Genomic DNA, 15,211 nt, shown 5'->3' with positions numbered 1-15,211 from the left:
GTCTTCTGCTATTATCTTTCCATTTGAATGGATTTCCGAGGTTCTGTTGTGTTCCTCTGTTATCTCCTGCCTCTCTCCAGTGTAGGGTGAAGGTCAGTTTGTAGTGGTCTGACCAAGGAACAGGTGTCCAATTGCTACCTGCTATGTCAAAATTTCTTTGATCCTAGATCCTGTATATGAAAAGGTCCAGTAGGTGACACCAACATCCCATCCCATCCCATGCCATGCCACTCCACGTAACTTCTCAACATCTCACACACACCATACACACTTGTCAGATATCCCTCAAGATACTTACCTCCACTCTTTATAAATACACCACTCAGATATGTTCACAATTCATATATATCTCCACAGGACCATACTGAGCCAGAATCACGCCCTGCGCGATACAGCTCCTGGTGCCCCCATTCTGCCCACTGCACTGCAGCCAAGGATAGGGAACAATGGACAGGGAGCAATTTTGGCACCCTCACCTCCCTTGTATCCCTGTGTACCCATACAGTCCTTAGTACAGCCCTGCATTGCCAGTCACAACATGCAGATATCGTATATGTCTTCTTCCACTAACCTACCTAATCCCTAATACTCTGAGATATACTTTACCACATCTGTTATCATCAAGCCCTCCATACAGACATGTTTGAGTCTGCGAATAGAGCAAGGGGAAATGTGCCATTGTGTCATAACGTGTGTAATTTATATCTTGTTAAACTATGAACCAAACTTCTTGCTTTTCAAGTATATATTATAGACTATATGTAGCTCTCTAATGCTAATCCTTGGCATATATTTATTTATTATTTATTTACTGGGATTTTGCTCACACCTTTTCAGTAGTAGCTCAAGGTGAGTTATATTCAGGTGCATTAGGTATGTCCCTGTCCCTGGAGAGCTCACAATCTAAATTTGTACCTGCGGCAATGGAGGGTTAAGTGACTTGCTCAAGATCATAAGGAACAGCAGTGGGATTTGAACGGCCATCTCTGGATGTCAATACGGGTACTCTAAGCACTAGGCCACACCAGACATGAACAGAATTCTAAAATCTTGGCATCATAACTTTGTAACAGCTCTGCATAGTATATTAAACAACAAATATAATGATATATTGTCTATTAATAAAGCCTACTCTAAAAATGTACATTTCCTTTGGATCTTTAAAGTGCTACCTGTTATTACTGGTGTTGTTCTCTGGGTCTGCGGATTCAATGAGTAGTGCACGGATGGTGTTGACTATATGCTGAAGATGGATTCCTCATTTTGAGCATTTTCTTTGCACACTAGGTTTGAAAAAATGATCAGTGGAATGTATCTGGGTGAAATAGTAAGGCAAATTCTGATCGAATTAACCAAACATGGCCTGTTGTTCAGAGGTCAGATTTCGGAAAGACTAAGAACTAAAGGCATATTTGAATCTAAATTTATATCCATGATTGAAAGGTAAGAAAAATGTTAGATGCTACGATATAATGCTCAAATATAAATATATTATATATATAATGTTCAATATAAAGTTATATTTCTTTGATATGGTTCTAATGGAATGTTTCAATAAATAGGCACTGCATGAATATGTTTATCAGAAACTGAAGAAAAAAAATTAAATGCAAACTTGGTAATATGATCCTGGTCTCTTTCAGTGATTTTCTAATGACTGGGCTGCATAAGTTTCCATTGCTAGTAGAGTTATCATATCTGCATTCTTTCTCCTTATTTCCCTCACACTACTGCTTTGTGGTAACTATTACATTTAATGCAGAATTTTTCCTTAACGACATAAATCTTTAATTCCACATCTTGTATGGTCCTTCATTGTTCAAGATTTGCCATGTAATCCATCTTCTCATTAGTCTCTGAAGGCTGTCTATACACTATAAATCCCAATGCCACATGCTGCTTTATGTATTTCTAATTCTCACCTTTTTTTTTTTTTTAATTCTTTTTTATGGCTCAGACAGACACTGGCTGGCACTGAGTATCCAGGCCTAATTCAACCCACCATGAACTAAATATCGACCAATTAATGTATACATGTGGAGAGTAATGGTGGAGACTAGCTGGAGGGCAAGTAGATGCCTATTTTGGACCTATTTAATAATGACTTGTGGGCACCTATGTATTTTAATAAAATTTCCTCATAAAAGCCACAGAAATTTCAAATAAAATAAAGCTTCATATATTTGCACCTGTTCAGTAGCAGGTATAAATATTCGCATGAACAGTCCCTCAGAATGCATGTATTTTATACACGCATAAAATGCAATTCTATCCATATTCCACCTAAAACCCACCCCCAAATATGCCTATACCTGAGTTACATAAACATATGCACATTCTTGTCACAGTGGGTAATTTTACCTGAGAGTAATTTCTATAAGCAGCATAGTCCCCCAAATTCTAAAAATAGTGCTCAAAATTGTGTGCACGCCCAATTAGTGTATGCAATTTAATTGTCTAACAAGCCAATTGGCACCAATAATTGGGTGCAATCAATTGACACTAATTAAATTTATGCACGCATCTAGCTAAGCACTATTCTATAAAGATGCACGCACAAATTTTTTAGCATACAAGTGAAAAGGGGGTGTGGCCATGGGAGGGGCATTCACTAAAGATGTGTGCAGTATTATAAAATACGGTATATCTACACTCAAATTTGGTGCAAAGATTTATACCAAGAATAAGTCAAACATAAGCAATAGACAATTACAGCAGTAAAAATATTCAAACAACAATACAAAGTATGGCATAGTATGCTACATTACAATGTCAACAGAATATGCAATAAAACATTTTAATAGACAGTATAGGATGTAAGCAAAGATGGAACATATAGACAGATAAGGTAGAGTAACAGGAGTAAGAAAATAAGGTACTAATTTAAGGAAAGTTGCAAGTGAGGAGGTCAGAAGTGTGCTGGAATGTTATTTTGGCTAGGGTAGGAGTGTGTAAACTTGTTGTGCTATAGAATGTGCAGCCAGGGTCATTCCTTGTGTGTGTGTGACTAACAAGTTAGTTACTTCTTCCATTAAAGGCCTAGTTGAAAAATACAAGCTTTCACCTGCTTCCTGAAGTAGAGATAGTCTTCTGTTAAGCAAAGCCTTTCAGTATCTACCGCATCTCCAGCAAAGGGGACTAACATGTCAGCTGAATTTATAGAAGGTTGGGTATACAGGATGAGGCAAAAAAAAGTAACCCTGTAGTTTTTTTTGTTATTTTCTCAGCAACCGCTTTGAATTTCAACAAGAAATTTTACGTACTTATTTAGTCATCATACTTACATATTACTATTAAATGCTATTTAATTATCTTATGGTATGGTAATGTTACTGACATTTTAATACTACTACCTAGTGATTTTTGCACATTAAAAATGTTTGAGTTAAAACACAGTAAAATAACATCATTCAAACAATTAACAATGTTTCAGAATTTCACAGTCACTGTGAATGCTCAAAGTGTCCACCCCAGCTTTAACACAGGCCTTCAGTCACTGATGTTCTTAACAGCCTTCTCAATCTGTCCCTAGATCATCTGCAACACTTCCTTGACTTCAGCGATTGTTTGCGACTTTGGGTGGAGCTTGTGCTAGGCCTCCAACATTGCTCCCCAGAAAATGTCTACATCACTGTGATGTCATTAACAGTAAGCTGGTACCCCCCTCCCCTTTTTTTCCCCAAGTATTGGCAATATTACAGTACAAACATTTTTGAACACATGAAAATCGCTGGGTGGTCACACTAAAAAATGTGTAACTTCACCGTGTTTAAAGATAATCTCCTTTCACTAGGCACATAAATGTAGATAATAACAACAAATAAAGCTGTAAAATTTCACATTGCAATTCCAAGTGGTTGCTGATAAAACAGGAAAAAAAAATAACTCTAGGTTACTTTTTGCCTCACCCTGTATATAGGTTCTGTGGAGACTGCAAAATATTAGGTCAGAGTGGTTTTGGCCCAACAGAATGTCGTGGCATGAAGTCAGAATATTCTAATCCTCCTTCTCTAGATGAACTGAGATCTTGTCATTCCATTTAAACACTACAAATACCATCCTAGTTGTGTTACCAGTAAGGCTCCAAGGGGCCCTTTTACAAAGCCGCAGTAAAAAGTGGCCTGCGGTAGTGTTGGCTGGTAAAAAGGCTATTTTTTAATGGGCTGGGAAATGGGCATGAGCTAATATTAAAACTAGCATGTGACTATTTACAGCCTGAGCCCTTACTTAGCAGCAAGGGCTCACACTCTACCCATGCAGTAGAAAATAGAAAATTATTTGCAAACACAGGATTTGGTGTGCACCAAAAATCAAAATTTCCGCCGGGGACAAATGCTACCCCGGCGGTAGTGCCAATTGGGCGCATGCTACCCACACGTTAGCCCTCCCGCACCTTTGTAAAAGGGCCCCCAAGTTAATTGCAGTTAACTCTGCCATTACTGCATCAATTATTAATCATGAATTTAAAAATGTATCATGCTACAATGTCTCCTATCTCCTCCAAACATCTCTTCAGTTCTTTTACACTCCCAACCACTGTCCTCAGTGTTAACTGGCATCCTTCCCTCACCCACGATTCAACATCACCCCTTCACACCAGACAGCCTTAAAGATGGTCTTCTGTTGGTCCCTAGCAGTGGCAGAGTTGCACATATGCTGCTTGAGGCCTGGTCCAAAGCTTTCCCTCTAACCGTTCCATCCATGCAGAAACAGGAAATGATGTCAGAGGAGATGGGACAGACCAGAGGGAAAGTTTTGGAAGGAGGGAGTCTTATAGGGAAGGGAAGGATGATGGGATTTAATATACCACCTAAAGAACAGCCATATTGGATCAGACCAATGGTTTATCTAGCTCAGTATTCTCCTCCCAACAGAAGCCACTACACGTCACAAGTGCCTGGCAGAAACCCAAATTTAGCAACATTCCATGCTACAAATCCTAGGGCAAGCAGTGGCTTCCCCCATGTCTATCTCAATAGCAGACTATGGATTTTTCCTCCAGGAACTTGTCCAAATCTTTTTTAAACCCAGATATGCTAACCGCTGTTACCACATCTTCTGACAATGAATTCCAGTGCTCAACTATTCTTTGATTTAAACAAATATTTCTTCCTATTTTTTTTTAAAGTATTTCCGAGTAACTTCTGTCACAGTTGTCGTCATCGACGTCCATGCCTTGCTCGTCAGTGTCCTGTTCCTCCTTCTAACTCTACTAAAATTACCTGTAGTTCCAGTCAGTGACCTGAGGGGTTACTGTTGAGTGGTGGAGACCAAGCTGGTGATGTCATAAGCACTGAGCATTTCTTAAGCTGGCTTCTGAGTGTGCTCAGTGTTCTGGCAATTATTAGTTCCAATTACTGTTTCTTTGCTAGGCCGTGGCCTGAAGCTTTGCCTACAGCTTTCTCCTTATGCTGTGTTTCAGTGGAAGTCTGCTTCCAAGCCTGGTAGTCCTGAGAGGTGAAGCTTTGCCTACAGCTTTCTCCTAATGCTGTGTTCCAGTGGAAGTCTGCCTTTAAGCCTGGTAGTCCTGAGGAGTAAAGCTCTGCCTACAGCTTTCTCCTTATGCTGTGTTTCAGTGGAAGTCTGCTTCCAAGCCTGGTAGTCCTGAGAGGTGAAGCTTTGCCTACAGCTTTCTCCTAATGCTGTGTTCCAGTGGAAGTCTGCCTTTAAGCCTGGTAGTCCTGAGGAGTAAAGCTCTGCCTACAGCTTTCACCTTATGCTGTGTTCCTGTGAAGTCTGCTTCCAAGCCTGGTTGTCCTGAGGAGTAAAGCTTTGCCTTCAGCTTTTTCTTGCCTGCCTTGGGAGCGTCGGCTCGGGCTTTGCTACTTTACTTCACCATCCCTGGGAGAGTCGGCTCTGGCCTTGCTACTTTATGTACACTTTGCTGCAGCCAGTGTTGAGAGGTGCAACTAGGCTGCTTCTGTTTGATTCCCCTATACAGCTAGGCTGTTCTACTTTACCTTATTTCATGCTTTATATTTTGCCTTGCTCCAGCTAGGTTAAACTGTGTAGCTAGGCAGCTTGTTCTCTTTCTGTGCCTTTTGGCTACCCTTTTTGCCTTGTGTTTTGCTACTATTAAAGCTGCTTCGGTTCATCTCCACTTGTGGTCCAGTCCAGTCATTTGGAGCACTCTTAGTTCTAGGGGGACTTGGTCTACCCAGAGGTGGTTGGGTGACTCTTACGCAGCCACCTCTGGGCCAAGGGCTCACAAACTTCACAACTTCATTGTGTGTCCCCTAGTCTTTGTACTTTTTGAAAGAATAAAAGTCAATTCACTTTTCCCGTTCTACATCATTCTGGATTTTGTAGACCTCAAATCATATCCCTCCTCAGCCGTCTGTTTTCCAAGCTGAAGAGCCCTAACCTCTTTAGCCTTTCCTCAAATGAGAGGAGTTCCATCTCTTATCATTTTGGTCGCTCTTCTTTGAATCTTTCCTAATTCTACTATATCTTTTTTGAGATACAGCGACAAGAACTGAACACAGTATTCATCGATAAAAAGGCATTATAATGTTCTTGGTCTTATTTATCATCCCTTTCCTAATAATTCCTAGCATTCTTTTTGTTTTTTTGGCTGCCACTGCATACTGGGCAGAAGATTTCAGCATATTGTCTACAATGTCTTTTCTTGAGTGCCGAATCCTAAGGTGGACCCTTGCATCAGGTAACAATGATTTGGATTATTCTTCCCAATGTGCATCATTTTGCATTTGTAACATAGTAACATAGTAGATGACGGCAGAAACAGACCTGCACGGTCCATCCAGTCTGCCCAACAAGATAACTCATATGTGCTACTTTTTGTGTATACCTTACCTTGATTTGTATCTGTCTTTTTCAGGGCACAGACCATATAAGTCTGCCCAGCACTAGCCCCGCCTCCCAACCACCAGCCCCTTGATTTGTATCTGTCTTTTTCAGGGCACAGACCATATAAGTCTGCCCAGCACTAGCCCCGCCTCCCAACCACCAGCCCCTTGATTTGTATCTGTCTTTTTCAGGGCACAGACCGTATAAGTCTGCGCAGCACTGGCCCCACCTCCCAACCACCAGCCTCTTGATTTGTATCTGTCTTTTTCAGGGCACAGACCATATAAGTCTGCCCAGCACTAGCCCCCACCTCCCAACCACCAGCCCCGCCTCTGCCATCCAATCTCTGCTAAGCTCCTGAGGATCCCTTCCTTCCGAACAGGATTCCTTTATGTTTATCCCAACATGTTTGAATTCCGTTACCGTTTTCATCTCCACCACCTCCCACGGGAGGGCATTCCAAGCATCCACCACTCTCTCCATGAAAAAATACTTCCTGACATTTTTCTTGAGGCTGCCCCCCTTCAATCTCATTTCATGTCCTCTAGTTCTACTGCCTTCCCATCTCCGGAAAAGGTTCGTTTGCGGATTAATACCTTTCAAATATTTGAACGTCTGTATCATATCACCCATTTCTCCTTTCCTCCAGGGTATACATGTTCAGGTCAGCAAGTCTCTCCTCATACGTCCCTGTCCACATTAATTTTCATCTGCCATTTGGATGACCAGTCTTCCAATTTCCTAAGGACTTCCTGCAATTTTTTCACAGTCTGCATGTGTTTTAACAACTTTGCATAGTTTTATGTCATCTGCAAATTTAAACGCCATCATTGTGATTTCCATATCATTTATAAATATGTTAAAACAGCAACAGTCCTAGTACAGATCCCTGCGGCGCTCCACTATTCACCTTCCTCCATTGAGAAAAATGGCTATTAACCTTACCCTCTGTTTTCTGCCCAATAACCAATTCCTAATTTACAACAGAACATTGTCTCCTATCCCATGACTTTTTAATTTTCTCAGGAGTCTCACATGAGGAACTTTGTCAAAAGCTTTCTGAAAATCTAGATACACTACATCAACTGGCTTATCTTTATCAACATGTTTATTCATGCCTTCAAAGAAATGAAGCAAATTGGTGAGCCAAGACTTCCCTTGGCTGGATTTATTCTGACCTTCACCCATTAAACCCTGTTTTTCTATCAGCCTTATTTTCAAAAGTGATGGGTGCACATATTTCGACCCAAATCGGGAGATGGGTGCCCATCTCGCCAAGGCGTTCAAATCGATATAATCGAAAGACAATTTTGGACGTCTTCAATTGCAATCTGTTGCGGAAACGGTCAAAGTTGACGGGGTGTGTCGGAGGCGTGGTGAAGGCGGGACTGGGGCGTGTTTATCGGCCGAGGAGAGATGGTCGCCTTCGGCCGATAATCAAAAATAGAAAGGCGTTTTTAGCGCAAATTTGGGTCATTTTTTGGACCCTTTTGTTTTCACGAACAAGTCCCAAAAAAGTGCCCTAAATGACCAGATGACCACCGGAAGGAATCGGGGATGACCACCCCTGACTCCCCCAGTGGTCCCACAAAAAAAAAAAGAACTTTAAGAACTTTTTTTCCAGCCTGCATGCCAGCCTCAAATGCCATACACAGCTCCATCACAGCAGTATGCAGGTCCCTGGAGCAGTTGTTAGTGGGTGCAATGGACTTCACCCAGGTGGACCCAGGCCCATCCCCCCTACCTGTTACACTTGTGGTGGTAAATGGGAGTCCTCCAAACCGCCCCCAAAACCCACTGTACCCATATGTAGGTGCCCCCCTTCAGCCATAAGGGCTATGGTAATGGTGTAGAGTTGTGGGCAGTGGGTTTTGGGGGGATTTGAGGGGCTCAGCACCCAAGGGATGGGAGCTATGGACTTGGGAGGTATTTAACTTTTTTTTTTAATTGTTACAAATGCCCCCTAGGGTGCCCGGTTGGTGTCCTGGCATGTGAGGGGGACCAGTGCACTACGAATCCTGGCCCCTCCCATGACCAAATGCCTTGGATTTGTTCGTTTTTGAGCTGGGTGCCTTCAGTTTCCATTATCGCTGAAAAACAAAACCGCCCAGCTCAAATCCGCACAAATCCGATGCATTTGCCGGGCACAAACCATATTATTGAAAAAAAAGATGGGCGCCCATTTTTTTCGAACATACAGTCTGTCCCGCCCCTTCACATACTCGTTCTCGGATATAGACACCCATGGAGATGGGCGTTTGCGTTCAATTATGCCCCTCCTCTATGTGTTCCATAATTTTATTCTTTATAATATTTTCCACTATTTTGCCCAGCACTGATGTCAGACTTACTGGTCTGTAATTTCCCAGATCACCCCTGAAACTCTTTAAAAATTGGCATTATATTGGCCACCCTTCAATTTTCAGGTAGTACAGACGATCTTAACGACATTTTACAGATCGCTAACAGCGGATCATCAATTTCACGTTTGAGTTCTTTCAATACCCTGGGATGTATACCATCCAATCCAGCTGATTTACCACTCTTTGTTGATTTGGCTCAATATTTCTTCAGGTTCACCAAGATTTTTTCAGTTCCTCTGCATTATCACCCTTGAAAACCATTTCTGGTTCAGGTAGATCTCTTACATCTTCTTCCGTAAAGACCGAAGCAAAGAATTCATTCAGTCTCTCTGCTATGGCCTTGTGTCCGTTTTGCTCCTTGATGACCTAATGGGATCCTACAGACTCCTTCACAGGCTTTCTGCTTCTGATGTTCCTGAAGAAGTTGTTACTGTGAATTTTTGCATCTGTGGCAAGTTTCTCTTTATATTCTCTTTTAGCCTTTTTGATCAATGTTTTGCATTTAATTTGCTGGTGATTATGTTGCTTCTTATTCTCTTCATTTAGATTCTTTTTCCAAAGATATTCTTTTGACTCTAATAATCTTTCACTTCACCTTTTAACTACGCCGGCTGTTGCTTTCTCTTCTTTCTACCTTTTTTAATATGTAGAACACATCTGGTCTGGGCTTCTATGATGGGGGGAGGTGATTCAGAGGAAGTTTCTTCAAAGAGAACTCAATAGAAATCAAACAAAATAAAACATGGAAAAGAAAATAAGATGATACCTTTTTTATTGGACATAACTTAATACATTTCTTGATTAGCTTTGGAAGGTTGCCCTTCTTTGTCAATCGGAAATAAGGAAATGTGCTAGCTGACAGTGTATATAAGTGAAAACATTCAAGCATTACTATGACAGTCTGACAGGGTGGGAGGATGGGGGTGGGTAGGAGGTATGCACGGGGAAATCAAGCATATCATTGATATTCTAACAGGATGGGTGTGGATAGGTGAGGGGTGGGGTGATCAACAGAGACATACAGCTTTATGGTTTATAATGGGCTAGGAACCCCAGATCCTTGTTAAGTCCTTTCTGTTGGGTGTTAAAATATTCAATCATTCTGACTTCAAAGGTCTTTCGTTCTTGTATGGTTTTAAAGTTACCTTTCAGGATTCTCACTGTGAAGTCACTGGTACAGTGTACTGGTCCTGTAAAATGCTGACCAACAGGTGTGGGAACCCTACTGGCACCAGTATTGTTCATGTGATGTCTATGTAAATTGAATCTTGTCTTAAGCATCTGGCCTGTTTCTCCAATATAGCATCCTTCGTTACATTTTTTACACTGAATGATATATACCACATTGGAAAATGAGCAAGTGAAAGATCCCTTTATGTTGAATATCTTTCCTTTGTGGATGACTGTGGGGTCCTGTGAAATATTTTGGCATAGTTTGCAACTGGATAAATTACAGGGAAGTGTGCCCTTCTGTTCCTTTTCAGTCTGTGATGGAAGTTTACTTCTGATTAGCTTGTGTTTTAAGTTGGGTGGCTGTCGGAAGGCCAGTACTGGTGGGGATGGGAATATCTCTTTCAGTAATTCATCCTCCTGGAGTATAGGTTGTAGATCTCTTATGATTTTCCTCAGTTTTTCCAGCTCTGGATTGTATGTCACTACAAGGGGGATTCTGTCTGTGGATTTTTTCTCCTTGTACTGTAGCAGATTCTCCCTGGGTGTTTTGAGGGAGGAGGCAATATTCTTGGAGATTATTTTGGGGTTGTAGCCTTTCTGTTTGAAGGATGCAGTCAGGCTTTTAAGGTGTCTGTCTCTGTCCCCTGGGTCAGAGCAGATACGGTGGTATCTTGTGGCTTGGCTTTAAATGATGGATCTTTTTGTATGTGAAGGATGGAAGCTGGAGTTGTGGAGGTAGCTGCATCTGTCTGTGGGTTTCTTGTATATAGATGTTTGTATACAGCCATCACTGATTGAGACCGTGGTGTCCAAAAAATTGACTTTTTCTGGGGAGTAGTCAATTTTGAATCTGATTGTAGGATGGTATGTATTGAAGTCAGAATAAAATTGGTTCAGAGTTTCTTCACCCTCCGTCCAAATCATAAAAATGTCATCGATGTACCAGTACTACATTTTTGGACAGAGGGTGAAGAAACTCTGAAACAATTTTATTCTGCCTTCAAAACTGAGGAAAATCATAAGAGATCTACAACCTATACTCCAGGAGGATGAATTACTGAAATAGATATTCCCATCCCCACCAGTACTGGCCTTCCGACAGCCACCCAACTTAAAACACAAGCTAATCAGAAGTAAACTTCCATCACAGACTGAAAAGGAACAGAAGGGCACACTTCCCTGTAATTTATCCAGTTGCAAACTATGCCAAAATATTTCACAGGACCCCATAGTCATCCACAAAGGAAAGATATTCAACATAAAGGGATCTTTCACTTGCTCATCTTCCAGTGTGGTATATATCATTCAGTGTAAAAAATGTAACAAAGGATGCTATATTGGAGAAACAGGCCAGATGCTTAAGACAAGATTCAATTTACATAGACATCACATGAACAATACTGGTGCCAGTAGGGCTCCCACACCTGTTGGTCAGCATTTTACAGGACCAGGACACTGTACCAGTGACTTCACAGTGAGAATCCTGAAAGGTAACTTTAAAACCATACAAGAACGAAAGACCTTTGAAGTCAGAATGATTGAATATTTTAACACCCAACAGAAAGGACTTAACAAGGATCTGGGGTTCCTAGCCCATTATAAACTATAAAGCTGTATGTCTCTGTTGATCACCCCACCCCTCACCTATCCACATCCATCCTGTTAGAATATCAATGATATGCTTTGATGTCCCCGTGCATACCTCCTACCCACCCCCATCCTCCCACCCTGTCAGCCTGTCATAGTAATGCTTGAATGTTTTCACTTATATACACTGTCAGCTAGCACATTTGCTTATTTCCGATTGATGAAGAAGGGCAACCTTCGAAAGCTAATCAAAAAATGTATTAAGTTATGTCTAATAAAAAAGGTATCATCTTATTTTCTTTTCCATGTTTTATTTTGTTTGATTTCTATTGATAACCTTAAGAGTGGACTAACACGGCTACCACACTCCTCTATTTCAAAGAGAAATAAACCCCTTCCAAAAATGGCTCAGTACGTGTCTATGGGAGAAGCAGTTACAACAGTTGCAGTATACATACATTGATTCACATGTAGTGATAAAGGAATTTCATCTTTCAAATGGGCTTCCTCTCCCATCATCTCTCCTGATCACAGACACACAGAAGCATTTACATGCAGACGGGCTGAAATGAATTCCATGAGCCATGCGCTGCATGCTTTTTCCCCTTATCATTTTGAATTCCTTTTTGGATTGTGTCTCTGCCATTTCTTTTGGAAGTCCATTTTATTTTTACAGATTAAAGTGTATACAAACTAGTTAACTTGGCATGTACGTCTCATAATCCAGGCTGTTGTGATGAGAGCAACCATCTTTAGCTTTTAGTAATTTGACTGATTTAAGTAATACTGTATGCTCTTGCTACTGTGTTTCACAGTGTATTGTATAACCTGTAAGATCTGCTGTGCATATGTTTATATTGATGCAGTGACCGGCTAGCCCTGCTTCAAGTAAGAAATATTCTACAGCAGTTGGGCCTGGAAAGCACCTGTGATGACAGTATTATTGTAAAAGAAGTGTGTGGCACAGTTTCTAAAAGAGCTGCCCAGCTCTGCAGTGCCGGAATGGCTGCTATCGTGGATAAGATCAGGGAGAACAGAGGATTACATCATCTGGATATCACTGTTGGTGTGGACGGAACTCTGTACAAGCTGCACCCACAGTGAGTGAATCTTACTAGCTTTTCATAAAGGTTTGCATGGTGGAAAATTTTCAAAGCCATTTCAGTGGGCAAAACAGTGCTTTCATGATAGGAATGGGTTTTTACAAGAACTGCCTTCCCCATATGCAGGTATGTGCACACTTTTACACGCACATATTGGAGGCATTTCCAAAGGGTAGGATTGCAGTTACTTGCATACTTTCAAAAATTTGAATATTCTATATAATAATTCTCACCTCCAACATTCTATGCGTCTGCCTGCCTGTGTCCGTAACTTTCTTCACAGATGGGGTCCGAAGCCCTGAGGGTTGGCAGCGGGAAGGGGGGCTCGAGAGGGTCGCGGCAGGGGGGTCCAGGGGTCAGGAACTCCGAGGGGGGGTCAGGAACTCAGAGGGGGGTTCGTGAAATCGGAGGAAGGGGGTCTGCAAATCGGAGGGAGGGAAGCAGGGAGGTAGGGAGGTGGGGTCTGCAACTTGGAGAGCGGGTGGGTCTGGAACTCGGAGGGGGGGGTCTGGAATTCGAAGGGAGGAGGGGGAGGGAGGGGGTCTGGAATTCGGAGGGAGGGGGGTCTGGAACTCGGGGGGGGAGGAGGGTCTGGAACTTGGAGGAGGCGACGAGAGGGGAGCAGGGGAGGAATGCACCACCTGTACAAAAACTTTAAAAAAAGGGGGTTGACCCTGGAACCCAGAGGGAGGGGGGACACTGCAACTGGGTGGGAGGGAGGGGCCCCAGGCACACACACTCTCTTTCACAGACACACTCACACCCAGTCTCACTCTCTCTGTCACACACACACACTCGCAGATTCTCTCTCTCTCACACAGTGACTCTCACACACACTCTCTCAAACATACACACTCCGAGAAAAACCTTGCTAGTGCCTGTTTCAATTGTGTCAGAAACGGGCCTTTTTTAATAGTAAATGTATACTTTAATCTAGAAAATGTATGCACCGGTATAGATAGTTTTCCAGGAAAACTAAGTTGGGGAGGGGGGGGGGGGGGAGAGAGGAAAAGAAGCCAGAAGGAAGAAAATAAAGACAAAAGAGGAACATAGCAACCCCCTCTTTTCCACACCCTCAACCCATAAATATATATCTAATATAATAATTCACACCTCCAACGTTCTGAAGCTGACTCCGTGGCAGTGAAGCCGTGTAGTGTTCGTAGGGTTCATAATCGCACTCCCGATCACTGCCCCGCCCTCGAGGGAACTCTGTATAGTTGCCAGGGAAAGAAACGCAACGACAGAAGGAGAAGGGACCAACCTCAGGCAATCGCACTCGCTCTCACTGCCCCGTCCTTGGAGGGAAGGGAAGGCTGCATAGTAACGCTACAACCAGAGAACAGAGGACCACGATGGTGGGAAGCACACAAAACCGCCTGACAGGACTCTCACTTTCAAGAAAGTTGAACTCCGAGGTACGGGCAGTGCACTACAAATGTTGGCCCCTACCACAACCAAATGCCTTGGATTTGGCCGGGTTTGAGATGGCCGGCATCGGTTTCCATTATCGGCAAAAAACAATGCTGGCCATCTCAAACCCGGCCATCTCTGACATTTGGCCGGCCCCAACCGTATTCCCACGACCAAATGCCTTGGATTTGGCCGGGTTTGAGATGGCTGGCATCGGTTTCCATTATCGGTGAACACCGATGCCGGCCATCTCAAACCCGGCCATCTCTGACATTTGGCCGGCCCCAACCGTATTCCCATGACCAAATGCCTTGGATTTGGCCGGGTTTGAGATGGCCGGCATCGGTTTCCATTATTGGTGAACACCGATGCCAGCCATCTCAAACCCGGCCATCTCTGACATTTGGCCGGCCCCAACCGTATTATAGAAACGAAAGATGGCCGGCCATCTTTTTCGATAATACGGTTTAGGACCGCTCTTTGTTGCGCCGGCTATATAGATGGCCAGTGCCGTTCGATTATGCCCCTCCTCGTGTATCTCTCTCTTCCACTCTCTGAAAATCAACTCCAAGGTACAGACATCAAAGGAGGAGACAAGTGGAGAGAACGGAAGGGGAGAAGAATCTTTAATCACTCTCTCTGTCTTTCTCTCTGTGACACCCCCCCTCCCCCCACTGGGTCTTTCTCTCACTCATACACACACATTCTCTGTGTATCTCTGTCTTCCACGCTCTGACACACACTCAGTCTGAGAGAGATTGA

At 42.7% G+C, this 15,211-nt stretch overlaps 1 protein-coding gene across 1 annotated transcript in view; it reads left to right on the top strand.

The window, feature by feature from the left end:
* The window catches only part of LOC115471271 (putative hexokinase HKDC1), a 110,937-nt gene that overhangs the window by 70,899 nt on the left and 24,827 nt on the right, over positions 1-15,211 (top strand). The window contains exons 16-17 of the mRNA XM_030204973.1: positions 1,288-1,443; positions 12,800-13,033. Of these exons, the coding sequence (XP_030060833.1) occupies positions 1,288-1,443; positions 12,800-13,033 (390 nt within the window). The remainder of the gene's footprint in view (positions 1-1,287; positions 1,444-12,799; positions 13,034-15,211) is intronic.

This window comes from Microcaecilia unicolor, chromosome 5 (genome assembly GCF_901765095.1).
Source record: "Microcaecilia unicolor chromosome 5, aMicUni1.1, whole genome shotgun sequence".
NCBI classification, from domain to species: Eukaryota; Metazoa; Chordata; class Amphibia; order Gymnophiona; family Siphonopidae; genus Microcaecilia; species Microcaecilia unicolor.
This window is presented reverse-complemented; position numbering and strand designations above follow the sequence as displayed.